This window comes from Leishmania donovani, chromosome 32 (assembly GCF_000227135.1).
Source record: "Leishmania donovani BPK282A1 complete genome, chromosome 32".
Classification (NCBI taxonomy): domain Eukaryota; phylum Euglenozoa; class Kinetoplastea; order Trypanosomatida; family Trypanosomatidae; genus Leishmania; species Leishmania donovani.
Window position 1 is genome coordinate 430,433 of NC_018259.1, and position 25,183 is coordinate 455,615.

Here is a 25,183-nt window from a genome sequence, read left to right on the forward strand (position 1 = left end):
CATCGGCGTTCCCGTCTATCACGCAAGCCAGACGAGCACGCCTTCACTCTCCCCCTCCTTCATCTTCTTCCACACCCCAGGGGTGATCCATTTTGCAAGCTGTGGGCCTCCCCACAGTGCGTGTCCGTGTGTCTGAGGGCCTTTTCACGCCTAGCGAGGGTATCCTCTACGGACACACGAAGCGGCGCCTCTCAGTCGAGCAGAGAGGCCCTCGATTTTCCACTCTCGCTCGCCCTGTGGGGTGCATACGTGAAACGGCACCCCTGCGAAACTGTGTGGTTGCCGTGCATGCGCCATCGACAGCTGTGTCGATCCCTTGCTTTTTTTTTGTTTGCGCCGTATAGGTGGGCCGTAGCTAACGAGGCTCGTTGTCGACCCTCTCTCTCTCTGGTGTAAGGTGGGCGGCTGTCGCCACTGCACAGAGGCGTAGAAGTGAGCATCGCTTGCTGAAGATATCCCTTCAATGCTATTCCGCTAAGGACCCCTCCTCGTCAGTCGCCCTCGTCACCACGCGCGCTCATCGTTTTGATTTTTCTTTGTCTTCGCCTCGTTTGTGTGTATCTCCTTCTGCATCAGGGGTCTTAATTCGCAGAAGACCAGAGCTGCCTGGCAGGTCCCCACTCCCCTCACCCCCTCCTCTCCTTCCCTTTCACTGTCTTGCCTTCTTCCTTGGTCTTACCGCCTTCATTGGCCCCCGCTTCTTAGACTTCATCTGGCGACCTGTTGCCCTCTGTCGCTGAGGTGCAGGTCGCTTGGAGACTTTCGCTAATTTATCCGCGAGGTCGTTGTCTGCGAGTCACGCTGCTGATATTCTATTTTGTGGACTCTCGGTTCTCTCAACTGCTTCCGTCTGACGTTGCTGCCGCGCAAGTGCATCGTGTTGCCTCGCGTGCTCTCGCTCGCGTTGCCATCTCCTGCGGTGTTGTTGTCGAGCGACAAGGTCATTTCGTTTTTCTGTTGTTGTTGATTGCTTTTCAGCCCACCCGTCTCCCTCCCCCTCTGCGTTTCCTCGTATACCCTGCCTTGACGGCTGCTGGTGCAGATTCTTGTGCGCCACTCTGAGCACCCCTCAGCCACGATACATTCCGTGTGACGTGCTCACCCTAGACGCGAAAACATGGACGGCTTTCGCTTTTACATGGAGGGGATCGGCCTGCCGGAGGGGAACACGCGGCGTGCGAACGCTGAGCTTATCGGCGCCATCAACAGCCCTGACCCAACGGTCCAGCACAGCGGCTTGCAGATGTTGTGCGATCAACTCACGATGAGCTCCTTCATTTCGCCGTCCACGATGGCCACTATCCCGCTTGTTTTACCGTCGCTGCTTCGGTGCATCGCGTCGTCGCAGGTGCGCGAGGTGTTCATCACGGCAGCCCGCGCCCTCACCTACATCATTGATGCTTTTCCTCGCACCTTCGAGACGTTCCCAACTCGTCACACCTTGATCGAAGTGCTGCTGCAGCACCTCCGCTCCATCCAGGATGTGGAGCTGTCGGAGCAGTGCATCACCTGTTTGGAGATGATCACGCGGAGCCAGATGGGAAGCCGCGAGCTGCTGCACAACGACGGCGTCGAGGCGGTGCTTGGCTTCGCCGACTTCTTCACACTGCACAAGCAGCGTCAAATTTGGACCATTGTGCAACGGCTCGTCGGCGAGGTGGACGAGAGCAGCGTGCGGCATATTACTGCTTGCCTTCCCACACTGCGAATCGGCATGACAAACGGCGACTCCGAGATACGTCAAAAGGCGATTGCCACACTGGCACAGGCCATCGAAGGCGTCAAGACGGACCGAGCCACCGTCGAGACCGTGTTCGGCGACGCGGCAGACCGCATCGCAGTCCTCCTACACGAGCGTGACGTCAACGACGACACGCTGTCGTCGGCGCTGTCCCTGTTGTTCGCAGGTGTGCAGTGGAGCGCCGGCATCGCCGCCTCGGTGATCCAAAGCGACCTATTCAACACGCTGCTCTCCTTACTGCAACCAGCGCCGGTTCCCGCGGTAGTGGCGGAGCAGCACGCCGCCCCATCGGCGGCTGGAAGGGTTGCTCGCCGCAGCGCGGCGGCCGAACTGGTAGTGAGACGTGACTCCGGAATGGACTCTGGTGGGGGCGCCGGTACTGAGCCAGCAGCTGCGCGGACGACGATGCTCACCTCGCACCAGCGCACCATTGTGTGCCGGCTATTGGCCTCTCTGTTGATTCCGTGCAGGACCGGCGCTACTGAGCAGCTTGAGCGGCTGGAGATGCTGACACAGCGGCCACTGCTCACTGGCGCCATGGCCCATGGCAATCGGTCGGGCATGGACGACGGTGATGACGAGGATGAGGACTACACGACGGAAGAGGACGAGGACGGGGAGCAGATGCATGACTTCGACGATGATAGCGATGCCGACGCGACTCTGACGCACCTACGCGAGAGGGTAGCGCAGGAGCAGGGCCTCAAGATTGAGACCAAGGCGGCGTACGCCCGGTGCCGTGCCTCCGGTTTTATGTGCGATGGATGCGGGAAGAACTGCACCCCCGGTGACTGGTACCGGTGCAACGAGTGCCCCGACAAAGACTATTGCACTGCCTGCGTTTTGGAGCACTACAAGGACGACCACGGTGGCCAGCACAGCTACACAGATATGGAGCAGGTAGTGGGGGCCGCGGCGCGCAATCGGGACAAGCTGGAGCTGTACCGCAAGTCGCCTCAGCTGCTCCAGCGCGTCTTGGAAGCCATTCCCACCGTTGTCTGCGTGTGCGTCTCCTCTGAGCTTGTTGCGGTGCGGACGTCGTGCCTCGACTTTCTCGTTAGCGCGGTTGACATGGCCTCCACGGAGCAGCTTCTTGCAAGCGACATCACAAAGGTCTCGCTCGGTGAGTCTCTAAACAACAATCTTCGCGGCGCCGATCTTGTCTGCAATGCTCTTGCGGTTGCTCTGGCGGGACGGCTGCTGCAAAAGCTGAGTGGCATCTATCAAGTGCAGTTCGCGCGCGAGGGCGTGAAGCTGAGCCTGCAAGTGCTGAAGCAGCGCTGCAAGGTGAAGGGGAGGACGACACTCACGCGTGAGGCGCGCACAGCCCTGACAACCTGCACTGCCGGGTGGAGCACCATCATCGGCACCGAGGCGTCAATACTGCTCCAGCGCTTCCTCGACGTCGAGGATGAGCAGGCAACCGAGCCCCTGCGTCGCGTGGTCGAGGAGCTCCGTCAAGACCACTTCAGCATCGCGATTGGCCTGCTGCGTGACGTGCTCGCTGGTGACGTTACGGCGTTTGAGTTTTTCTCGAGCGGCGTTGTGCGGGAGCTGCGAAACTGCTTAAGCCGCCAGCAGAACATCTACGCAGTGATGCACCTGGTCGCTGCGCTCTCCACGTCTCCGGCCGCGACGAGAGGTGGGAAAGCGAAAAAGAGTGCCGGGGTGGCGCCGACGTTGGCTGCCACCACCGCTGGGCGGGTGGGTCAAGGCAGTGGTAGTCTGCTCTCCCACTTTGTGCACCACCTACACACAATACTGACGCTCCTCGACGACTTTACCGTGCCCACGTACGACTTCATCGGCGGCGTTCACAACTACTTTGTCGTTTCCTTCGAGCCTCACCGCGCGTCTGTCGCAGTCGCTGGCGACACGACGGCGGACACTTCCACTCCCAGTGCACGCGGCGACGGCGACAGCTCTATTTCGCCGCGGCAGTGCATCAAGGCCCGCATTCGACCCATCTCTAGTGTCAGCGCCATGGCGCAAGTTCTGCAGCAGGAGGTGCTGCAGCAGGAGAGCGAGGACGGAGACAACGGCGACGGCGAAGAAGGCGAAGCCGTGACAAACGTCCTGCCCGATTTGCACCCGCGGCACTCCCCTATGTCCCGCGACGCAGAAACACCAATGCCAGCTGCTCCCTCGTCCCCTGCTTCAGCACCAGCGAACAGCAACGTATGGATTCGCTATGGCACACATGTGCTGCCGCTGTCGATGACGATGCTGCAGATCATGGAGCACCTCGTCCTTCCTGCCGCGGCGGCCTCCGAAAATGAGGCGCGAGGCAGCCACCGCGACAACGCCGAAAGAAGGGCGAAGCCGCGTCACCAGCGGCGCGGAAAGCCCCACGACACCACCGCTCCAGAGGAGGGGGCACACGAGGAGGAGGAAGTCCGGCACGGTGCTCACAGCCGTCTCGTTCCGCTGGACACATCGACCGCCGCTGGGTACTCGCTGCAGCGACCTGTCGTACTGTACTACAGCACCACCCCATACAACCCGCAGTACTACTCCTTGTACAAGGTCCCCAATGCATTCCCTGCCAGCGGCAATCCGCAGGCACCGCTGCAGGTGCGCCTGCCGTCGCAGGACCGTAAGCCGAGCGCAGTGCGGGATGTTCAAGAGCAGCTTGCTGGTGCCTTCCACTACAGCAAGCACGTGCTCTCCGACAGCCAGCGGGATGTACTGGGGCTGCTGGGCACGCTGCACGCCGCGGTAGCAAACTGGGCGGTGCTTCTCAACTATGTGCGAACGCAAGCCGCTGCAGAATCGAAACATCTGCGCGGCGTCGACGTCGCATGCATTCTGAACACCTTTGCCCCTGCCATCTCCATCGCTGAGTTTCAGCACGCGAAGCTCAACAGCAAAGCAATTCAGCAGTGCTCTCAGATGCTGCTGGCTGGCCAGCAACGTGGCACGTGGGCAGTAAAACTTGCACTGGATTGCACCTACCTTTTTAGCTACTCGACGCGCAAGTTTCTCTTCGACGTCGGCTTCACGTCGACGGATCGCTGCTTGATTCAGATGCGCAAATACAGGGAACTGTTCGGCTTGAATGAGCCGCGGATGTCGAGTGAGCAAATGCGGGGCATCTACGGTCAGCTCAAGAAGGAGACGAAGCGGGTGTGGCGTGAGGACGTCTTGGAGTGCGCGAAGAAGGTGCTTAGCGCGCAGGACGCACGGGCGCGGAACCTTGTCTGGAGCTTTCACTTCTACAACGAAAATGGCTGGGGCGATGGCCCGACGCGCGAGTTCTACACCCTCGTCAGCCAAGAGCTGCGACAGCGCAAGCTGGGACTCTGGCGCGACGGCAACGAGGCCGCCGATGATAATGAGTACAATACCGCCGCCTATGGTCTGTTCCCGAAACCGGTGCTGCCGGGGTCGGCTCAGGAGAAGGACCACCTGGTACCTTTCTTCCGTCTTATTGGCCGCTTTATCGGCCGTGCCCTCGTTGACGAGCACGTGCCCGGCCTCCCGCTCTCACCGGTCTTCCTCCGCCTCTTGCGCGGTGACGTGTGCGGGATCCACGATGTGCAGGACCTCAGCGAGGAGGTCGGGCGTCTGCTGGTTGCTATGGCGGGAGCCGCCGCGAGTGGGCACACGCGCGTGCAGCTGCCAGGGCAGACGAAAGCGGTGGAGGTGCAGGACCTCGCCCTCGACTTCACGCTCCCGGGGGACGACAGCGTGGAGCTGTGTGCGGATGGGGCGAAGACGGCAGTGACGGCGAACAACATGATGGCCTACTGTGACGCCGTGACGAGCTTTTTGCTCGATCGCGGGGTTGCCGCGGCGGTCCATGCTCTCCGCGAGGGCTTCCACTGGTACATACCGCTAGTGGCGTTGCAGATGCTCAGCGTGGACGAGTTGTACCAGCTCATCGCTGGCCACGAGACTGCAATCACGCGCGACGACTTTGAGAAGTACAGCGAGGCGAATTACGGGTACACCCTTAACTGCAAGCATGTACAGTGGCTCTTTGACATCCTGGCCGCCTTCACGGTGGAGGAGCAGAAGCAGTTCTTTTTTTTCCTCACCGGCTCTGCGCACCTCCCTGTTGGCGGCCTGGGTCGACTGCGGCCGTCCTTTACCATTGTGCGGAAAACGTCCGAGGATGCCAGCATCAAGGAAGAGGACATGCTGCCATCCGCCATGACGTGCCAGAATTACTTGAAGCTGCCGCAGTACAACACGAAAGAAGAGATGGAGAAAAAGCTTCGCTTCGCCATGACCGAGGGCAGCGGTGTGTTCTTGCTCTCCTAGATACCTCAGCGGTTGCCCCAGGCCGTGGAAGCAGCTATATATGAAAGTATAGATGTCATCGAGTGTGCCTGGTCTCTCGACTTGCTCTTCTTTGATCTGGTTGTTGCGGACACTTTTCGGGGGTTTATTTTTGTCTTTTGTTTCCTGTAACGCTGCCGTCGTGGTAGCCTTTTCGGCAGACCTCTTTGGTGCCAGCCTTCGGGTGTTGCTGTTCGAGGCGGAAGAGAGAACTTTTGAGTGGGAGAGAGTGCGGTGGGGGGGCGGTGGTGCCCGCTACCTGCTCTTCCTCCCTCCTGGTGAGTTTACCGGCGACAATCAACGTATTCTATCGCACTCTCTCATGGTGCAACTACCTCCACAATGAACTGACACACACGGACGCAAACATCTATTCCGATTCATGTGGACGTCCCTGCGTGGTTCTAGCGGGGGAGGGGGGCAGCCGGGGCGCCTCAGCCGCTTGGGTCAGCGTGTCCTTTCCCTTCTCCTGGTTGCCATGCTGACCCAGGTGGCGGATGGCGAAACTCCCACAGAGAGACACATCAGACTCTGTCGGCGGTGCTCGATTCACCGTTGACGAGACCGAACTTCCGTCTTGGCACTAGGCTGCGCACCTACGTCTGTGCTCTGTTGAGGGGACATGCCGCTTGGCATACTTGTGAGCACGCTTTCCTTGCCTCTTCTACTGTACGCCTGTACGCTCCACCTTCCTTCTCTCTCGCTCCTCCCTCACTGGCTCTCTGTCGTGCGCTCGGCGCACGTTCCATGCTCCCGCCGTCCCCTCCGCCCTCCCCACCTCACCCCGCGCCTTTCCTGCCTTTTCATGTCCCTCCGAGCTCTATGCTCTTTGCACGAGTTTGGCAGTGATTTAACTTCGTCGCCGAAAGAGGACGTCTTCCAAGGAAGAGGTTTCGGAAGGGGCGAAACGTCGGCAAAGGACGCGCGCGTTGAGCGGCATTGTGTCTGCCTTGCATTCGTGTCCTTCCCTCTCCCACCACCAGGCACACTTATCCGAGCATACACACACAGACACACACACGATCGAACAAGGGTGACTTCTCTGGGAAGGGGAGTGCTGAGGGAGAGGTCCCTCTCGAGTTTCCGTGTGTGACTTTTGCACACCACGCCGACACCGGGCAAGGGGACGGCGTTTTCTGTCCTTCTCCCTTTCCCTCTTTGTCGCGCCTTTCCCCACTGAAGGCATCCCTGTTCTTGGTGGTGGTTGTTTCGATGTGCGTGTGTATGTGCTAATCCGTCCCGCTCCCTGCCTGCCTCCCCCCTCTGTAACTATCTGTTGTGGTCGTGCTCCTCCTCGTGCGCTCCACTTTCCCGTCAAGTGGACGTTGCATCATCGTGAGTGGGGTTTCTCGTGGGGTTTTGCGTTTAATTTTACCTGTTTGTGTGTGCGTGTGTTTTCCGCTCCTCTTTGTGTGCTGTGTTGGTGTAGGGTTTGCGCAGAGGTCGACCCGGACGTCCGTCTTCCCTTTCTTGTTTTCCCGTCAATACTCCATCCTCCGTTTTCGTCTCTCGTTGTTGTTGCTGTTGTCTTTCTGTGCCGTTCTTGTGCGGCCGCCTGGGAGTTCTCGCGCCGAGCTGCGCTAATTGACATGGACGCCATTTTAGATTTCAGTAAGCCGCTCGATGTACAGCGGTTTGAGCAGGTCTTGACGGCCATGTCCTCCGGTAGTCCAGCGGAAATTATGGAGGCGCAGGAGGTGCTGACGCGTTTCAAGGCGAACCCAGAGGCGTTCTTCCGCGTCGACAAGCTGCTCACCGAGTCGCGCAACACAAACACGCGCTTCTTTGCGCTGCAGGTATTGGATGATACGATTCTGCATCGATGGAACACCCTCTCCGCAGACAACCAGCAGGCGATTCGCAACTTCGTTGTGAGCCTGATCGTCCGCGAGTGCACGAGCTTCGCCCACATCCGCCAGAACCGCACCCTGCTGACAAAGATGAACATGACACTCGTGTCGATCGCGAAGCGCGAGTGGCCGGTGCGGTGGCCGAACTTTGTGCAGGAAATCTCGACAAGCGCGTCGCCATCGGAGCCGATGGTGGAGAACAACCTCAACCTACTTCGCCTTGTAGGAGAGGAGGTGTTCGAGTTCGGCGAAAAGACGCTGACGTCGCGGTGGGTGGAGCGTAAGAAGCAGGCTCTGGCACAGGACTTCCGCTTCATCATGGAGCTATGCGTCATGGTAATCGTCAACGCAGAGGACACGGTGCTGCTCCGCACGGCCCTCTCCACGCTGGAGGTGTACGTGCCGTGGATGACACCGGAGCTCATCTTCAATGAGCAAGTGCTGCAAAGCATCTCGCGTCTGGTCGTCAGCGACGGCAACGTCCGTAGCGAGGCGGTGCGGTGCTTGGCAGAGATGTGCTCTGCTGCCACGAGTAGCGGTGCCGCCGGCGATCAGCAGGTGCGCTGCATTCTCGAAACATTCAAGACAGCGCTCGGGAACATCATGAGCGCGTTCCCGACGACCCACTCCTCCGTTATGGAGCGCGTCGTCACCTTGTACGAGCAGGGGTCGCTGGTTGACAAGGAGTACGTGGCGAATTTGAACCTGCTCCTGATTGCTTTCCTTAGACACTACTACGCAAGCATATCTTACGACGACATGTTGCTCGTCACCTGTCATGAGATGCTCGTCGGCATGAGCAACATCAACGAAAAGGAGCTCTTTAAGGCGTGCGTGGAATACTGGTGGTGGCTGGGCGATCACCTGCTGCGGGCGCCCGCCAGCGTTGTGAAGCGGAACCTCATGTCGAAGCTGCCGCGGGTTCTCTCCGACGTTCGCTTTGTGCTTATCCGCCGCATGGCGAAGCCGGAGGAGGTGATCATTGTGGAAGAGGAGGGCGAGATTCGCCGGCAGCACGTCACCGACGTCGAGGAGCTGCAGCTCTACAATCTGATGCGGCAGACGCTGGTGTTCCTCACCCACCTGGACCCGAAGGACACGCGCAATATTATGACCGATCTGATGAAGCGGCAGCTGGACCGAAGCGAGTGGTCGTGGCACAACTGCAACACCCTTTGCTGGGCTGTCGGCTCCATCTCCATGGCCCTCTCCGAGCAGGACGAGAGCGACCTCTTTGTGAAGATCATCACCGACCTCCTCACGCTCTTCAAGACCATGAGCGGGAAAGACAACCGGGCCGTGATCGCGAGCGATGTCATGTTCATTGTTGGCCAGTACCCCCGCTACCTGCGCAATCACGCCACCTTCCTCTCCACTGTGACACGGAAGGTGTTCCAGTTCATGCGGGAAAAATTTCCCGGTGTGCAAGACATGGCCGTCGACACCTTCGTGAAGCTTAGCAAGCAGCTCGACGCCAAGTACGCGGAGGTGAACGGTAGCACCAGCCTCGCATCCGAGGTGGCGAAGACGTGGAGCTCTATCACAGAGATGCTCTCCTTGCAGCAGGTGCAGACATGCTTCAACGCCGCTGGCTACATGATCGCTGCCGGCTCGACGGAGCAGCAGCGCGCGCTCCTGCTCGAGACATTCCTGACGGACACAAACGCCCGGTTCAAGGCGTGCACGGCGTCCGCGGCCGCCGCTGGGAGCGCCTTCTGCCAAAGCGAGGAAGCGATGGTAGAGCTGCTGCACTACCTGCGCGTGTTCAGCAATGTGGCGGACTCGTGCGGTGACGTGTTTGTGTACGAGATGATGATGATCACTCAAGACCTCTACGGTTTTTACCGCATGTTTTCCGAGGCGCAGGTGAGGGCCATCGCCGACGGCGGCGAGACGGCGCTGCATCGCCCTGAAATGAAGTACGTGCGCCTTGCCAAGCGTGAGATTCTGCGCATTTTTGAGCGCTTCGTGAGCCACGCGACACAGCTGAAGTTCATCGCAGAATCCTGCCTGCCGGACATGTTTTCAGTCGTGCTGCTCGACTACGAGAACGCGATTGCGGCGGCAAAGGAGCCCGGGGCGCTGGCTTTGGCGACCGCGTGCGTGCGCACTCTAGGTCGGTGTATCGAGAACAATTGCGAGGCGATCCTCGACCACACGTTCAACACCACCGTCGCCATCATTGCCCAGGACATGGAGAGCCACCCTGATTTTCGTGTTAACCTTTTTAAGCTCCTGCAGGCGCTGAACGCGCACTGCTTTGAGGCGTTTATCTGCTACACATCCACTCACGAGGATGTTGTGCTGGGCATGCTGTGGGCCATCAAGCACACGGACTACCCGACCATGTCCACCGGACTGGAAACGCTGGACTTGTTTCTCGAGAACGTGTCGAAGTCCGAGTACGCGGAGGTGTTCTTCAAGGCTTACATGCAGCGCATCTTGGTGGACGTGATGGTCGCGTCGATGGACTCCCTGCACGCCTCTGGCTTCCAGCACCACGTCCGGATTCTTCAGAAGCTTTTCAACGTTTCCTCCATGGTGCCGCCGGACACGCCAACGATTGGCAAAAACGTCATTCGCGCCTACCTGCTGGACAGCCTCACCGTTATTCCGACGCTGACGACGACTTCCATTCTGAGTTTTGTGGATATGTGCTACGAGTCCTTCACGGATGACGAGCGCTTTCGCACCCAGTTTGCCGACTTTCTGATCGAGGTGAAGGTCTGGGGTGCGGAACAGGAGAACAAGATGCAGGAGGAGGACGAGCGTCGTCTGCGCGAGGAGACTATTCCGGGCTTCTCAAACCTGTCCATGGAAGATCCGCCGGCAAACCCATTCACCTCTCTCTGACGCAGGCAGATGCGCAGATGGGCAGGACAGGGGACCAGCCTCCATTTGTCGGCCTCACTGTCGTCGCCACCGGCGCCCCTCCAAACACACACGCACGCCTCCCTCTTTCTTCCCTCTCAAGATTCCCTCTGCCGATCCTGCTGTGAGGGGCGTGCGTCCTTTTTACTTCGTTGATTGCGTTGGTGGATGATACAATGCAGAGCCACGGCAGAGTCGAGGCTTTGAGTAGCGGCCCGTGTGGAGGAAAGGAGGGGGGAACGGTGGCGGCACAGAATGTATGCCGTCCGTTACGCGCTGCTCTTGAATAACGCAGCTGATGCACGACGAAAAGGACAAGGAGAAAAGCCGAACAAAGTACAAAACATGCACGTGCTCTTGCCTTCTCACGCTTATCTGCACCCCACTGTTTTGCGGACTGGTGAGACACCTCTTAACGGGCGGTGCTGAGCTGGCCCGCGTGTGTATGCCGATACGGCGCACAGCTTTTTCTCTGTGTGTGTGTGTGTGTGTTTAAGTCGCCCAAAAGCGCAACAGCAGAAAACGCGCCAAACCAAACGAACAGGGAAGCATGTGCGACTTTCCCAGACAATGTTTTCGAGCTGCCTGTCGTGTTTGTGCTCGAGCTTGTCCCTGGTGCACCCACTTTCTCCGTGTCAATCACCTTCTTCTACCCCCCCCCCGCGCGCACCATTACCACAAACCTCTTGTTCTCTGTGTTGGTGTGCTCTTCGGGAAGCAAACGCGTTTGCTTCCTTGCCGGTGCACTTTACTGCTGCAAGCTGACGCACACGCGCCCCAGTACATGGAGCATGGATCGCTACTCCCGTCACCCACTCCTCATCTCGGCCTCTGCGGTTTCTTCTCCCTCGAGCACCTTGAGGAGTGGAACGTCCTTCACAGCCCACTGTCTCACCTCTCTCTGCGGCACTTGCTTGCTCCCTCGCTCGTTTACACTGCTCCCTGCTTCGGTGTACATTGCCGCGTACATTTTGACGGCGAGTGGCGCGCAGGCAGCCGCGGATACGCACTCTTTCACCTGGGCCACCTGCCCCCTCCCTCTCGCCCGCACTTCTCGTCGCTGGGCCGTGTCGCGGTCATCGTGTGTTCCATACGCACACATACATACACGTTCCCCCGCAGCGGTCACTACCCTAGCCGAGGCGCTTCGCATTTCGGCAGCCCCCACCCCCTCCCCATCGCGTAGACGAATCTCCTTAATTCCTTCTACTGTTTCTTTTCGCCCTTTCGAGTCGTTTAGCTCGTGTTGATTCGTGTAATGGATACCACCGCTGTCACAGCACCGGAGCACTTAGAAGCGGTGACTGTGCGGCACGACACACTGATTGCTGTCCCTGCCTTTAGGGGCAACACAACGCTCTGCGCGTCATTGCCGCTTCAGTCGACGATCTCCATGAATAAGTTAAGCGATGACGCCGAGTACGCAGGCTGGGTGCCGATGTCGTTGAATGCGATCGGTCGGCATGCGCCGGTTACGATCCACACCGTTAGCTCGCAGCTGGCGTCTGCCACGAGCACCTGTGTCTTCTACCCGTTTGACACGCTTAAGACCCGGTTCATGGCACAGGACGGCACGGCGGTGCGCCAGCACAACGGTCGCGTGTACTCGTCCATTCAAGGTTCACTGGCGCTCATCTATAGAGAGGAGGGCCTGCGTACGCTGTTCCGCGGGTGCCCGGTGGCCGTTGCAGGCTCCGTTGTCGCGTGGGGCGTGTACATGTATCTGTACCGTCATCTGTGCAACGTGACGGAGTACACGTCGTACGTCGGCCGCTCGGGTGTGTCAGTCCTGTCGAGCGCCATCTCCTCCTGCGTCACCTGCCCCATTTTCCTCGTCAAATCCCGCATGCAGCTCGAGGAGGCGAATCGCAGCTCGCACTACCGTTCCTTTTGGAGGGGTGTCCGGCACACGGTGCACACGACTGGTGTCCGCTCCCTCTGGCGTGGGTTGTCGCCGCAGCTCTTCTTGATCTTTCCCAACGCGCTGAGCATCCCCACCTACGACACACTGAAGCGGTTTGTTCTGCGGTACCGCTGGGATCACGCTGAGATGACAGAGCTGAGCCTCGTCGAGATTGCCGTCTGCTCCACCCTGACGAAGGTGTGGATTCTCATTCTGTCGCATCCGCTCGTCATGATGAAGGTGCGCATGCAAGATGAACGGGCCACGCTCGGCAAATACCAGTACCGCTCCGTCGCGCAGAGCATCTCGAACGTGCTCAAGACACAAGGGCTGCAAGGCATGTACCGCGGCTTCCAAACCGCCCTCGCCCACTCTCTCCCCCGCTCCCTTCTTCACTACTGTATCTACGAGAAGACACTGTCGCTTCTGTGCCGGCGATATCCGTCGTCGTAGCGCCACCGGGCTGAGAATGGCTTTTGGGAAAAGGCAATCGAGATCAGAGAGGCTAAGGGCATTGGAGCACAAGTGAATGTCCTTTGGCGAGGCGGCCTAACATGTTGCCACACCCCTCCTCCTCCTCTTTTCTCTTCCCAATTTCTTTGGATTCCCTCTCGGTTTTTTCTATTCACAGCATCACCTGTCAAGACAAAGAGACCGAGGGCCGTCTGCGGGACAGACCACCTGAGGCGGTCTCCTTCTGTCGTGTAGACTAGTGCCTGCCAGGAGGTCTGCGTGAGGTTTCTCTTTCTCACACTCCCAGACGCAAACGTGTAACATGGTGGGGGGCTGCTCCGCGCCCCTCCCGCCGTCGCCCGATCCCTGGCTCCGCCCTTCCATTTTTATTTTTCGTCTCTGGCAACACTCTTCCCCTGCCGCCTTCACTCCCCTTTGTCTACCTCTGTTTTCACACGAAGCGCAGCCTTGGGCGGTCCCGTGCGTGTGCGTGTGTGTGTGCGAGGAAGGATGCAGGGGGATGGAAAAGAATCATCACACCTAGGCAAAAGAAAGGCCAATGCCGATGAGAACGGCTGAATCGGGCTGTGCTTTGCTGGCTAGATCTGGCATAATCCGTCAACAGCGCGCGTGAGACGCAAGTTTTATCCCTGCCCTCAAACGCTGTGCTCAACTGCTCTGTGGTCTGTGTGGCGCTGTGTGTCACCACACGTTGGGCCAAGGTCGCCATGCAGCCATGCTAGCACGGCACGGAGGCGGCAGCCACGCCTCAACTGTGTATGTGGCGAGAACGTCCTCTCTTTTACGGTTTTTCTTTTATGTGGGGCATTCCCTTCTCTCTGCTCACTCTTCACACCCTCCCTCTCCTCTGCTTCCCCTCTTTTTGCCGCCTCTCCGTGCTCCACCGTCGCAGAGGTACAGCACGGGACGATCCACGCGCCAGCCCCTCTTCAGAGTCCATCAGCTCTCTGACCATCTCCGTGCGTACGTGGGCCTTGCCATGGCGGAGAAACAGTCTGCGGCGCCCAAGGCCACCGCTCTGCAGCACACGGTGGCGTCGCAGCTGGGCGGCGCCGCGAGCACGATTCTGCTCTATCCGGTAGATGTGATACGGATTCGGTTTACCTCGCAAGATGGCACCCACACGCGTGAGCACAACGGACAAACGTATCGCAGTATTTTAAAGGCGTTCCAGCTCATCTACCGCCTGGAGGGCGGCCTGCCTGTCTTTTTTCGGGGCTGCCATGTGTCCGTGTGTGGCACGGTTTGCGCATGGGGTGTCTACATGTACCTTTATCGATGCCAGTGCACCTGGTACGAAGCGTGGCAGGCGAAGCGCCGTGAAGCTCACTGCAGTGGAAGCGGTGGGTCGAGGTTCTCGGAGACGGAGTCGCTCGCCGCGTGCTGGGCGGCGACGTGGCAGAACCTTCTTGAGCGCTTTGGTTTTTCCATAATCGCCAGCTGCACCTCGGCGGTGGCGTGCAATCCCATTTGGCTCCTCAAAACACGCATGCAGCTGGAGGAGGCTTCCGCACGAACAGCGGAAGTCCCGCGCAACTTCCGCACGTTCCGCGGGGGGCTGCTGCACACAGTGCAGACCACCGGGGTTCGTTCGCTGTGGCGCGGCGTGTCGGCTCAAATGGTGCTCGCCGTTCCGAACGCCTTCACCCTTCCCTTGTACGACACAGTCAAGGCAGCGGCCATAGGCTTCAGGAAGGGCGAGCTGTCGGTTCTCGACGTGTGCGTCTGCTCCACCGTGACAAAGGTAGTCCTGGCACTCATTTGTCAGCCGGTGATCGTCGTCAAGACGCGCTTGCAGGACCACCGCGCGCGCACAGGGGAGATTCAATACCGGTCTTTTCTGCAGTCGATCAGGACAATATGGAAGCGAGGCGGACTGGCCGCCTTCTACCGCGGCAGCGTGCCGTCAATGTGCCAGACAGTCCCTCGCTCTGTCCTCATGTTCGTTTTCTACGAGCACTTTCTAAAGGCGGCACAGCACATCTTACCCTGACAACCCTCTACGCTGTTTGCACCTACGCTGTGTCTCTGCCCACTATCGCGTAGATTTCGAATGCCTCGTCGTTTCTCGGTTGCTCTCTGCATGTTTCGTCGCCGCTCTGCCTTCCCAGGCGCTTGCTGCGGGTCTCTATCTCTGTGTGCTCCCGTTTCCGAGGGTCGCACGCCCGCGGACGCTTGCGTCTCTCCTTCTATCGCCGGTTCCTTCTGCAGTGCTGTTGGAATCGATCCGCCACCTCTCACGCGTGCTGTCGACGAGAAAGCGAGCGGATGCCAGCAACGCGTGGGGTGGGTAGTCGTACATCCATGAAAAACAATTGTACAAGAAATGCGCGACGACGCCGGTTGCTCGTACTCGCGGATTACGGTCGATTTTATGGGATAGTGTGGAGAAGCAGAGAATGGCGGCTGAGCCCGTTCGCAGAAGCTTTTCCCTGCTGCATACGACAGTGCGCGTGAGACCCGTCTTCAGCGACACCTCGCGCCATGTCGGCTTTTCGCGCTCACTGACAAGCAGGCCCGAGCTTACTCTCTCGGCTTGACACTTTGCGGCGCCGATGATTTCGTCCTCGTTCTCGGATGGCGAATCGCACCCCCCCTTCTCTGCTTCCCTTTTTTTTTTCCGCCTGGCACATGCGCGGGATCATGACGCATTATCGTTGTGCGTGTGTACTTGTCTGGGTGTGTGCGATATCGCGCGTGCGCCGTCGGCTTCGCTGCCTGCACAGAACTAACGTGGCAACAGGTGCCCTCTCTAACCGTCCTCCCCCCTCCCCTCTTCGCCCCTTCCCACAAATAGGGCAGAAAAATTTTCCTTTCGGTCCACCTTCACCTTTGCTGCCTCTCTACTCGTCGCGTAGGCTGTGGCAGAGCGGGCGCCTTCGCGTGCGTGGGTGCACCATTCTCACTCACCACGCGCTGTCGTTGGCATACGGCGCATCTCCAGTATTGTAGCACACCCTTCGTGAAGTCACTGTTCGTTAGAGAAGTCTTTTGTCGTTGTTACGTTGTGGTGTTCTTTGTGTTACTAGGCGTCTTTCCACGCCTCACTCTCACCCCAGCCGTCCGGTACCCATCCATTACTTGTTTTATGCGCCCCCTCTCCTCGCCTTCTCCCCGCAGAGTGTAGTAGCGTCGGCGAGAGAAACCGACCTGTCCGCGGTTTTCGTCATTCACGTCATAAACCGCGCGTCGACGAAGACGAGCTTGCTGACAGATACTAGACTAGCCTTCACTCGGGCAACTTGATTTCCGCTCACCATCACCATCGAATACGGGGTGGCAAGCACACAACTACGCACACACACACACACACACACACGTAAACAAAGAATAAACTACAATGGCAGAGGACAAGAAGCCGCGCTTTCTGCAGCAGACAACTTCGCAGCTGTTGCACCAGCAGGAAGCGCTGCGCAAGCGACGAGAGATGCTGGAGCGCGAGAGCACAAAGCCGCCGGCCATGCGGTTTGGCACGAACACGCCGCCACGCAACGCAGGACGCCACGGGCGGTCGCCTGCACCGCCGTCGTCGGCGTGTGAGCGCCACGCGTCGCATTCGGCGCCGCCGCCGCCACTGCCAAGCAGTGGCGTTCATCGCGAGCTGAACTGGAGCCGTTCCGAGGACGAAAAGGCAGCGGAGCGCGCGCCGATGCGCTTTTACACGCTGTTTCGTCCGTCACCGGCCCCGGCGGTGCTGCCGCGCCCGCGCTCCACCACCAGCGTCCACACGCCGCCTTCGCCACGTCCGCGCGAGGTGAACACATCAGATCAAGTGGATGCAATGATAACCAAGCTTCACAAGGAGCCCTCCTCACCGCGTACAGTGTCGCCGCACTCGCCAGTATCGCAGCGGAGCCGTGTGGAGCACGACTGTGCGTCGAGCAAGAACGCCGCTGCGCACCTATTGGCGCCCAACGCTTCGAGGGCTGCGCAGGTCACTGCCGCTGAGACAACCCAAACTAAGGCTTCTCAAACGCCAACGCACGGCGCAACGCCGGCACACGCAGCGGTGGAGCGGCACGCCAGCACGCCGAAACCCCCCTCTCAGGAGGCTCTCGCAGATGAGCAGGACGAGGCGACCGGTATGGCAGCCTTCTCCAACACGTTCCCTGTACCCCGCTTCACCCCCATTTCACCTTCCGTCGCTTCCGCTACCAAGAGAGCTCAGCAAACGTGCGAGGGGGAGCAGAGCACACCCACGCGTCTCGCCGCCGGGGAGTTCCGCACACCGCGTCCGTTGGCGGGGCTCTCCAATGCCGCCACACCCGCCGTCGGCTGCCCTGCATCCGCGCCAGGAGAAGGCGTTGCCCAGCAAGCACCTTTAGCGCTGGATGACGAGGCAGAAACGAGGCCCACACCCTCCCCAATCCCATCGCCGCTCCCACAAGCACGTGCCAGCGCAGACGGCTGTGCTGACGTGCAGGAAGGCGCGCGGCCCACTCCCCACGCCGATGAAAGGCACACGAGCACACAGCATCACGACGCCGAGATAGCCGCTCCGCGGGAGGCGACTTGTTTCTCTCACACCGCTGGCGACGCATCGCCGCACCGTCTGACCTCCTCGCCGCCGCGCCGCAACAAAGCGAGCCCGATACCAACCACGCAGGACCTCATTCACAGCGTGCAGGTCTCGGCGGAGAAACGCCCGTGCGGCTGCGAACGAGCTACGCCGTCGCCGGAGAACTGGCCCCCCCGCCGTGCCACCGCCACGCCGTCGCGCACGGGCTCGCCGCCGCCGACGCCGGTGCCCACCTCTGGCGAGCCCATGACAGACTTTGGAGCGCTCACGCAGAAGTGCTGCGACCGCCCGACGCCTGCGTCGCTCTCCTCGCAGCCTGCTGGCGGGGAGGTACGCAACATCATCTCTGGCGCCTCCTCTGCTTCCCCGTGGCCCACCACGGAAAACATTATCAACAGCATTATGGCAGGCTGCGGCGAAGGGCAGCGGCGCCGCAGAGAGGAGCGCGCTGCAGCAGCAGCAGCAGCAGCGCACAAACTGCCACGGGAAGACGACAGTGGTGCCTCGGTGCGGTTCTCGTGCGAGGAAGCGAATGTGTCGCACGCGAACTCGCACACCGTGGCTGTGCCAGAGATGTTCGGCATGAATGCCGACACCGGGGATGAGGCGCGCATCAGAGGCGACGCCTTCTGCGCCGCAATGGAGGCCCACGCTGCCGCGCACACGCCGTCGCCCGTCCCCTCGGACCGGCAGTACGGTCAGAGCATACTCGCCTCCACCGAGAAGCGGCGTTGCGGACGCCCCACCCCGCCGGAGCGCCATGTCTCCGTCGCAACAGCTGAGGACTCTAACGGACATGCGGGTCGCACCACAAGCGCGTCTCCGCAGCCGTGTGCCAACCACCTCCTCGACAGCCTAGAGGTATCGATCGACAAAGGCGGTCAGCGCTGCAAGCCGGCGGAGCGGCCCTCGGAGGCGGAGGGGAGTGGCACCGGCGATGAAACGGCTGGAGATGCCGCGGGACGCCTCGCAGGTCTTCGCACTCCCTCACCAACACCCACGCCGGAGCACGTCATCGCTAGCCTGCAGGCCTCCGCGGAAAAACGGACGCGCTCTGGCGCCGTCGATACTACCAGTGGGCCCAAGGGCTCCTCCGCCGAGGCAGCGACAAGCCCCAGCTGCAGCTCCTACCAGTCACCAACGCTGACGCCGCAAAATGTGAAGGACAGCATGCAGAAGCTCATGAGAGAACAGCAGCAGGCGGCCCGCTCCGACGCTCCGGCTCCGCTTCGGCCATGGGCAGAGACGCCGAAGGGAATCGCAAACGCCGCGAGCGGCGCGGACCCGTGGAACTCGTCGGCGTCACCGGTTGTGACAGCGGAGAATGTGGACATCACGCTGGACACCCTCGAGCGCGACCAGCGATACCATTCCCGATCCTCGCGCGCGCCGCAGGTGGCTGACATCTCGCCAGAGGAGCCGAACGCCACACTGCTATGCGACAGCGCCGTCTCTCCTGTGAAGGTGGCAGAGGCAGCCGCCCCGGAGGACATGAGCGAGATCCCTGCGCCCTCTCCCGAAGTGACTGCCCTGACCTCTGTGGTATCGCCGGTGTCTTCAGAGTTCGCCGTGGCGTCGGCGATGTTTTTTGATTGCGTGAGCGCCCCTCCGACGCCGGCTTTGGAGAATGTAGAGGCAGCGAAGAGGGATATCGGGAGCTCTGAGTCGACCATCCGCGTGCGCGCACTCGCGCACGTGCCCCCACAGTTCTACGATCTGGAGCGCGAGGTGGCCGCCATCTCGGAGGGGCGCTGTCGCACTCGCACGCCGCCGCCGGTGCAAGTGTGTGAGCAACGATCCCCGCTACCGGTATCGGCGACGCCGCTGGCGAAGGGGGGCACCCCGCGCGCTGAGGCGTCGATGGAGCAGGCAGAGGTCGCTGTCAGCGCACCACCGCATCACCCGCCCAACGCGATAACCAGCTGCGCCGCTGCAGCGGACAAAGACGCCGAAGAGGAGGCGATGGCGCGTCGCAGCAGTCTCATCTTGGTGCATCCGACCACAACCCCTCAGACACTCCTTCAGCACCCGCACAAGCCGATGCCCGCTGCCGCTCCCCCCAGCATTAGCCCGGTGCAGGTGCCCCGCGCGCCGACGCCGCAGCTGCGGCGCCCCTTGCAGCAGGATCTGTTTCTCACCGGCGAGCACTGCCAGTCACCGCTGCCACGTCCTGTCTCGCTGCGGTCGCAGGTGTCGATGGTGAAGCCGGTGCAGCTGTCGCACAGTCACCGGCACTCGCGCAGTCCGGCACCGGCGTGGGGCGCATCGAGCGCCTTTCCTGCACAAAATGACGGCATGCGCGCACCGCTGCTTCCGACGGGCGTGCGACCGCCGGCGCACTGCGCCGCAGCTGTGCAGCGCGACAAGGACGCGGATCAGAAAACTGGTTTGTTTGATCCCAAGAACGATTGGATGGACCTTGTCGAGCCGCTGCGGCCACACACGATTACAGTGTCCCCGCAAGGCGGCAGTGTTGTGTACACGGAACACTCCTCGATAGATCTACCTAGAAACGGCGAGGGGCCTGCGGGTCATGTATCTCCGTCGTCCTCTCGCAAACGTAGCCGCAGCGCGCAGACTCCACTCGCTGCAAGCCAGCAGATGGCTGCGACGACGCCGGCAAGCATCACCCTTACCATGGATGACGGCGTTTTGTCAGGCAGGAGGTCTTTGCATGTGGCTTCAACGCCCTACTCGCACGTGTCGCAGACCCCTCGCAGCTCGACGCGCGGGCGTAAAAGCCAAGCGGAGGAGCTGCTGGAGATGCTACCTGCCGAGGTGGTGGCGGAAGTGGCCCGTATAGAAACTGCAGAGGAAGTTGCGGCAGCAGCCAATGCAGCAGCGGCAGCGTCAGCCGAGTCGCATGGTCTGCGGCCATCGCTTGGCTCATCGGACGGGCGGTTCAGTGGCGTCTCCGACAGGGACTCGACGCTCGGGATACTGTCGACCATTTCTCAGCGTGTCTCTCAACGACCGCGGCGTGTCTATCACAGCGAAGACTACTACATTCAGTACCTCGAGGGCATCGCCACCTCCAGTGCCAACAAGGCGCGCAAAGCTGCCGGTCGCCGCACACATCGAGCTGTCATGAAGGACGTCGCCAGCGCCACAGTGAAGACTATCGTGCAGCGCGCTGGCGCGGAAGAGTCGCCGGCATCGGCAAGGGTGTCCCACGCAGAAGCTGCCGTGCTGCGCGGCAGCCGCAGCCTGTCGGCGTCACCGCGTGGCGATGGAAGCGGTGCTGCGCGCGCGAAGGCGTCGCCGATGCATGCGTCGGAGGAGGTGACCGTGTCGCCGCAGACGCCGTCCCCCACCCGTGTCGGCGGCCGCGGGCAGCTGAAGGTTGCTACGCGTCTGTCTGCCGAGCTCCAAAAGGCGTTGTTCCAGCAACTTTCTCCGGCGAAGCCGAAGCGGCTGCGCGGTCCTCGCGGGGCCTCTCCGAAAGCCTCTACCAAGTCGGCGAAGACGGCAAAGAAGTCGCCGGCCCCCTCCCCAAAGAGCGGCCCCTCTGCCTCACCCACCGCCAAAGCGAAAACGGCAAAGGCGCCTACGTCGTCCACTCGTGGCAAAAAGTCCGTGAAGAAGTTTGTGACAGCCAAGTCGATGCGGCGGCCGCGTCGCGGTGCGAAGCAGGGCAAAGCGTAGCGGTCTGCGGATGCGCACGACAGCCAAGTGTAGCGGGTCCCACGTCGGGGCTTGAACGTGTGGATGGGAATAGGTTCTGTGTCGGGCGCATCTCAGAAGATGACGTCGACGTGGCGTCGCCACCCTTTTCCCTCTGGTTGCAGTTCCTTCACGTTGGAGTAGTGCGTGCTGCTGCTGCTGCCGCCGCCGCCGCCACCGCCGCTCAAGTGCATCCGCATCGCACCAGATTGCCATGCCCGAGCTGTCTGTGATTCTTTATCGGTGTTGCGTATGAGGGCCATGCAAGGGAGGGGGATGTCGTGCGTCTCTGTCCCCGGCGGCGCATGAAGTGTTACTTTATCTCTCGCTCTTCATCGCTGTGCTCTCCGCTAATGCTGCGGTTTATCGGAGATGTCCTGCCGAGGATCGTGTGCCCGTGTCCCTGCTGGGACGAACTCTCGTTCTCCCTCTCTGTGCTCTGTCTCTCCACTCCCATTAGATCTTTTCCTCCTCTTCCCTCTCTCCCCCCGCGCGCATGTGCACATGCGTACACAGAGGGGAGGGCGGAGCACAACACAAATAGCTGGCATGCCGACATGACTGTTGTTGTTGTGTGCGTGTGTCTTGTTCGTTTCGTCCTTTTCTTCGTTCCCGGCCACCGCTTCTCTTAGAGTAAAAACACAGGCGGCTCCCATGTACAACAGCAAGGCAACGAGTGGCACAGCGCTGTTTTGAATGCTTCTTAGAATTCTTCCCCCTTTCTCAATTGGCAAGAGTGGAAGAGGCGTTCGTCTCGTGCGCAGTGGTGAGCGCTCTTGATGCTGGCCGAGGGCCACATCTCTCCTTTAGTCCTCACGCCTTCTGTAGGGTGTGTCAAAGTCGTTTCGCACCACCTCGCACACTCTGTCCTTTGCCCCTCCCCTCTTCTCCGCTCGTCAGCAGAGGTGCACAGACGTGCAAGAAAGATTATGGTGCGGTGCCGTGGGGCGCGGTCTGGCGCTTCTCTCTCATGGCGCTTGCCCATCGGCACGCACATGTCGCTGCATGACACCGCTGCTCCTCCTTTCTTTGGCCCTCTCTCTCTTTCTCACACCTCCCTACAGCAGCCTTTATCCCTTCCTTATTGTGGCCCGTCCACTGACGCCAACGGTGAGCCGTCCTTCTTCCTCTCATTCTCTGTGTCTGTGCGGGCGACAGTATGAGCGCCGACTGCCCACCGCCAACAAGTTTTTTTTTTTTGCTGAGCTCTCCACATTATACGGTGCACACGGGCGCCGAAAACGATGCCTCTTATAAAGTCGTTCAACAGGTGTTTGCAGTACCTTCCTGCCAGATCTTCCGCCTATGCCAACATTTACCGATGGTGCAGCACCCCCTCGCCGTCGCGCCCATCAGAGCAGCCGCAGCAGGCACAAACGCAACCGTCGCCAATCACCAGCAGCGGGTCCGGCGCACCCCATACGCCCGCCTCTCTCGACCTCGGCTTGAACTTTGCCACGATGGACTTCGAGGCAGTGGTAAGGGCGACACATGCCGCGATGGCGCGTGAGCGCGGTGCCGGACATCTGTCTCAGCAGCGAGAGCAGGAACTGGAGAAGCAAGCCGGCACGAGCGCAGCGCCGCAGCAGTCCGCGCTGGCGTCAGGGCCGGCGCCAACGTTAGCGTCGGAGCGGTTCTGTCACGCGCGTGCACCTGCGTCTCACTCTGCACCGTCGTCGCAGCGCTCTTGTGTCGATGCCTCTCCAGCGCCACATCAGCAAATGCAGCAGCAGGCGCAACTTCCACCGCGCTCTTTCCGGCGCAATGGGACAGCTGCCCGCTACTCTCTGCAGGACATGCTCAAGGACTGCGTGGCCGACGGACAGTGGGCGCGAGCGCTTCACCTTTTCACTAGCGCTGTGGACCAGGCATGTCGACAGGTGCTGGTCCCCTTCGGCACCGCACCAGGTGTGGTCGCCGCCAGCGGAGCTCCTGCGGCAGCTATCGCATCAGACCCCCGTCGTGTAGCGGTGAACTCCACCGCTCAATCGGAGTGCTTTGTGGCGATACGCAAGATGCTGGCAGCCCTTCCTCCGAGACAGCCACGAGATCGGGCGACGCATTTCTCGCGCGCGGCGAGTGTCACGAACATGCGGGGTATCATGCGATGGACCGGTCAGCACTACTACCTGCTGTGGAAGTGTCTCCTGGAGACGGGGCACGTGGAGGAGCTGGAGAGGGTCTGGTCCGTGATGCAGCACACTGGGTTCGTGGAGTATCAGATGGAAGAACGCACGGTGAACGCGATGATGGCGCTGCTGCGCCGCACGTCGCGCTCGACAGAGCGCGTGATAGCCACAGCGGTGCCCCCTGGCCGCCCTTTGTCAGAAACGACGTCGCATCAGAAAGGGATTCTGCGCGAGCTCATGAAGGGGCTCGAGCAGGCCGCTGCAGCGCGGAAATTTCGGCTGGCGGCCGTGAACCGTCGCACGGCCGAGGGCATTCGAATCGCCGAAGCGCTAAAGCACGCCGACCAGGGCTATGACGGCAGAGACACCTCCGCAGACGCCGGCACCACCCCCGACAACGGAGCGGGCGCGGCATTCGTCACCCGCTTAGAGGAAGAGGCGGCCGTGGTTGGCGACTTCAATGGACTGCTTCGCCGTGCACGCAGCTCTGAAGCGACCGAACGCATTCTGCGCATGATGGAGCAGCTGAACATTGAGAAAGAGGCCGTCACATACGCGAGCCTCATCGCCGCACTGCACAGCCCGCACTATGTGCTGCCGGGACACACAGCCGAAGAGCTGACAGCGCACCTACCCGGCGGGGCTAGCTTGCAGCAGCACGCAAACGTGGAGGAAGGCGGAAGCACATTGAAGGATGGCCAGGCGTCTGGTCCCACAAGCACCTCGGTTGATCTTTCAGGGACCAAGACTTCCTACGAAGCGTACAGAGCGGAGCGCATTGAGGCTGGAATGGCATGGTTCGCGGCTTGTCCCGCGGCACACCGCACGGCGGATGTGTTCAATGAGCTGCTCTATCTTCTTCGCGCCAAGTCGCACTGGTGCCAGTTTGATACGGTGCTAGTGCAGCTGCGAGGCAACGCTGTGGTCACCGAAACGGAGTGGCCGGAGCGGCTTAGTGAAGCAGGGGATGGTGTGCCACCGTCCGTGTCCGCCGCCGGCGGGGCCTCGCGCGGCTCAGCCACCATTCTTGCTCCTCGATGGTCTACTTGGCCGAATGGGAAGACGTATGAGCTACTCATCCAACGCGCCCGCTACGTGCACCAATGGGAAGTGATGTGGGCACTGTACGAGGAAATGATTGGCACTGGCGTTCGCGGCACCGCCCGCGTGTACGAGGTGCTCCTCTTGGAGGCTCGCAGTCACCCACCGCAGGCGGTGCTCGCTGCCGAGCACTCCAGCAATGCCGATGGATCCTCCAGTTTTCTCCTCCGTCTCTACGAGGATCTGCGCCGCAACGGTGGCGACGTTCACTCATTCACAGGAACGCTCAACGTCATTAATGCTTGGACCAGGGCGCGGTCCAGGTCGAATCGGTGGCGATCTTGAGGTGCGCGTGGAAGTCAAACTGACTCGAATACATCCTCCTGATGGGCAACAAATCGCCGTCGCATCTCAGAGTTCAGTACCGCCGCTCTTTCTGGAAAAGCCAAGCGGCACCCTTCCCCCCTCCCCGCTATCCCTTGCCCCTGCCGAGCCACCTGTGATTAGGAGAGGGCGAAGCCAGGGCCGCTTTACGGCTAACCGGTGTCGGCGGCCAGGTCCTGGGCGGCGCTGCGTCGGAGCGGCCCGAGACGGTGCGAGCACGCTCGTGCCACCTATATGGTGGGCGAAGCGGCAACGTGCCTCGAGCGCATCCCGCCCCACGGCCCTCACACGGTCTACTGGTGCGGGACGCCTGCGTGTGACCCC

At 60.7% G+C, this 25,183-nt stretch overlaps 6 protein-coding genes across 6 annotated transcripts; all 6 read left to right on the forward strand.

Moving 5' to 3' along the window:
- Nucleotides 1–1,117: 1,117 nt before the first annotated feature.
- On the forward strand, nt 1,118–6,007 carry LDBPK_321150 (hypothetical protein, conserved; the record flags this gene model as incomplete). Its single annotated transcript, XM_003863483.1, has 1 exon — nt 1,118–6,007. One exon carries the CDS (start codon nt 1,118–1,120, stop codon nt 6,005–6,007), a length of 4,890 nt encoding a protein of 1,629 aa, XP_003863531.1.
- A 1,607-nt stretch (nt 6,008–7,614) lies between these two features.
- LDBPK_321160 (exportin 1, putative) lies at nt 7,615–10,728 on the forward strand (the record flags this gene model as incomplete). The annotated part of the gene is made up of 1 exon (XM_003863484.1): nt 7,615–10,728. The coding sequence occupies one exon, from the start codon at nt 7,615–7,617 to the stop codon at nt 10,726–10,728; it is 3,114 nt and encodes a 1,037-aa protein (XP_003863532.1).
- A 1,411-nt stretch (nt 10,729–12,139) lies between these two features.
- LDBPK_321170 (mitochondrial carrier protein, putative) lies at nt 12,140–13,102 on the forward strand (the record flags this gene model as incomplete). Its single annotated transcript, XM_003863485.1, has 1 exon — nt 12,140–13,102. One exon carries the CDS (start codon nt 12,140–12,142, stop codon nt 13,100–13,102), a length of 963 nt encoding a protein of 320 aa, XP_003863533.1.
- A 1,000-nt stretch (nt 13,103–14,102) lies between these two features.
- On the forward strand, nt 14,103–15,116 carry LDBPK_321180 (mitochondrial carrier protein-like protein; the record flags this gene model as incomplete). Its single annotated transcript, XM_003863486.1, has 1 exon — nt 14,103–15,116. One exon carries the CDS (start codon nt 14,103–14,105, stop codon nt 15,114–15,116), a length of 1,014 nt encoding a protein of 337 aa, XP_003863534.1.
- A 1,347-nt stretch (nt 15,117–16,463) lies between these two features.
- LDBPK_321190 (hypothetical protein, conserved) lies at nt 16,464–21,287 on the forward strand (the record flags this gene model as incomplete). Its single annotated transcript, XM_003863487.1, has 1 exon — nt 16,464–21,287. The coding sequence occupies one exon, from the start codon at nt 16,464–16,466 to the stop codon at nt 21,285–21,287; it is 4,824 nt and encodes a 1,607-aa protein (XP_003863535.1).
- A 1,478-nt stretch (nt 21,288–22,765) lies between these two features.
- On the forward strand, nt 22,766–24,820 carry LDBPK_321200 (hypothetical protein, conserved; the record flags this gene model as incomplete). The annotated part of the gene is made up of 1 exon (XM_003863488.1): nt 22,766–24,820. One exon carries the CDS (start codon nt 22,766–22,768, stop codon nt 24,818–24,820), a length of 2,055 nt encoding a protein of 684 aa, XP_003863536.1.
- Nucleotides 24,821–25,183: the final 363 nt, after the last annotated feature.